The 2687-nt window shown below is 34.5% G+C and overlaps 1 protein-coding gene across 1 annotated transcript in view; it reads left to right on the forward strand.

The window, feature by feature from the left end:
• The window catches only part of LOC117171161 (O-acyltransferase like protein-like), a 30724-nt gene extending 29031 nt beyond the window's left edge, over nucleotides 1-1693 (forward strand). The window contains exons 8-10 of the mRNA XM_033358221.1: nucleotides 98-287; nucleotides 873-1015; nucleotides 1096-1693. Of these exons, the coding sequence (XP_033214112.1) occupies nucleotides 98-287; nucleotides 873-1015; nucleotides 1096-1263 (501 nt within the window). The 3' untranslated portion in view covers nucleotides 1264-1693. The remainder of the gene's footprint in view (nucleotides 1-97; nucleotides 288-872; nucleotides 1016-1095) is intronic.
• Nucleotides 1694-2687: the final 994 nt, after the last annotated feature.

Raw genomic sequence — 2687 nt, forward strand, 5'->3', positions numbered from 1 at the left:
GGGGGGGGGTCTTAGGGAAGGCCTACGATCCCTTACGTAATTTAAGTACGGCTCTTACACACACACATAAGTAACTTCTATTTGTTTTCGATTACAGAAAACTATTTATATTGGATGGATTTGTTGTCTTGCATCGTTGACATTTTGCACATTGGGAATGAGGACTTTTCAGCAGGAGGATTACGTTTACAACGTCGTTTGGGAATCAGTTTTTGGAGCACTCTCGCGACCACTCTGGGCTGCAAGTGTGGCTTGGATCGTTTTAGTTTGCATTCATGGTTATGGTGGTATGTATACTTACTAATAATCAGTGGTGCCAATAATTTCCAAATATTTTGGTAAAAACTTCTCTAGTTCCCCTCCGTCTCCCTAGCCCTCTTTTTCCGACCACCCATCTTCTATGAGCAAAGAAAAAGATCTACGATCATTAATAAAATCTGTTTTGAGTTGATTCATCAACTTAACATTTAGAAAGCATAAGAAGCTCCGAGTCATCAGAAGCATGCTATTTTTTACTTCTGAATATTAAAATACACCAAACTCTCGATTCCAATCCAGTGTCGGCGGTTGGCTTGAAACAAACTTGGACTGAAATTGGGGGAATCGAAACATAAGCAGTCAGGGCTGCTGGAACTGTTTCCCATTGGCATACATGCTATTGCAGCGCTGCTGCCCTGCTCCTCTGAGAAACTGCCGGGCCAACAGTTCAAGAAAGGCCGAAAACGAGGGGACTGATAGCGAGAGTTTGGTGTATACTTTTTTCCCCTCAGAGAAGGTTGGGTGGTCGCCGATCTACCTACCAGAGTTGGCGCCCCTAAATAATTTTTGTTTAAATTAACTACTCCTAATACTAATCTTTCGACGATTATTAGGTCCAATAAACACGTTTCTGTCGCTTCCAATTTTCATTCCGTTTGGCAGAGTTTCCTATTGTGTGTACTTGATCCACATAGTACTTCAAGGAATGCTAGCATTTGCATCAAGGACACCGCATTACTTCACAGACTTTAATGTGGTGAGAAAAACTTTATTTTTGAATGATAATTTTTAAAATACCTTTAAATTATTTTTTATCAACTTATTCATTTTTTACAGTTCAACCTTTTCTTGGCTAGTTTCGCTCTTTCTGTAGTGATAGCCTTCTTCGGCAGTTTACTCTTCGAGGCGCCCATTTTAACATTAGAAAAAATGATTTTACGAAGACTCAAAGTAAACAAGAGCGAATCAAGACAGTTAATTCACGATACAGATGACGAAAAATAAATTTAAATAGTTAAACCAATTGTAGAGTATTAATAATTTACTTGTTTTTTTTATTTTTTATTAAAGCCTTTGAAGTAGGGGAAACCTGAAATGAGAATGAAGTTGTAAATGTATTTTGTACATTTTATATTGATTTTTTCGGAAACATTGTGTTTATTTGTTGCAAATTTTATTTGAATTATTCAAAAAATACCTATTTATTAAAAGCAAGATTATTGTGATCGCCGAGATGCTCTGTAGCCCCCAAACGAAGATGGCGTTGGTGGAATTTCTCACTTTCCATCCCATGCATAATCTACAAATTAAGACTGATATACATATAAATATAGTAATATAAAATTGATAATAGTAACTTGATCACTATGTACTTTTAATTATTATTCTACGTAATTTGTTAGTACGAATAAATGTTATATAATTTAAATGTAATTTTCTATATTTAATAAGAAATATAAGAGACGTTCGCCAGAAAATAAGTCAGGTGGTCCCTATTTTAGCACGTAGAATAGTAATTTACTCAGATTGGTTATCCAAATTTGTGAACAAAAGAAAACACTTTAAATAAAAAATAAATATCCTTTACTTGCAAATCTTCACGCTCTTGATCTAAGCATCTTCCATTTCCTTTTTGCTTTTTTTCTACCTCAACCTTGTCATTTTTTTGCATTCACTCTTTCATCCTCTATTATTCGCTTATATAGCTCTCTTAAATTCTTTTACCAACTTTTCATACAATCCATCTTCCCCTGAAATTTCTACCACATTCTCTTGATATTTTCTTCTGTCTTTCATTCCTCTTCTACAACCTTCCCACATATGCTCACATGTCTCCTCTTTCCATTCACAGATTCTGCACTTTCTGTTATCTTTCTTTCCCCATAAATCCCTTCTCTTATATCGCTTCCCAATCTAATTTTGCTATTCTTGTTCATCTACTATCTGCGCATCCATTTTTTAAATACGTTGGAACTTCTTTCCTTTTTATTATCCCATACCTTTTATTATATTTTGATTCCTCAATGATCTTTAGCCCTCCTATTAACTCTCTCTCCTTGCCTGCTTTTTCAAATTCTTTGTAGTTTACTCCAGTGTCCTCTCCTATATCTCTAGTACTAAAGAAATCCATCCTTTCATCTTCCCACCTCTTGAATTCTATTGTCGTTGTGTATTTTCGTCATCTTTCTTGTAAACTCTTATGATTTCATCTCTATTCTTTTATTCACATTTCTTTGCTCTATATTCTAGTACTTACTATACCAGCGTACCAAATAACCACATTCTCCTACTAAAAAATTTTTAACCTTCTTTTTCATTTACCCAATACACTTTTATCGCGCCTGTTGTTTTTTATCATTTCTCTTATATGAACTTAATTATTCCAATTGGCTTGCAAGGTATATCAAAAATATTTAACATTCTTTACT

Source organism: Belonocnema kinseyi, chromosome 1, assembly GCF_010883055.1.
Source record: "Belonocnema kinseyi isolate 2016_QV_RU_SX_M_011 chromosome 1, B_treatae_v1, whole genome shotgun sequence".
In the NCBI taxonomy this organism is placed as follows: Eukaryota; Metazoa; Arthropoda; class Insecta; order Hymenoptera; family Cynipidae; genus Belonocnema; species Belonocnema kinseyi.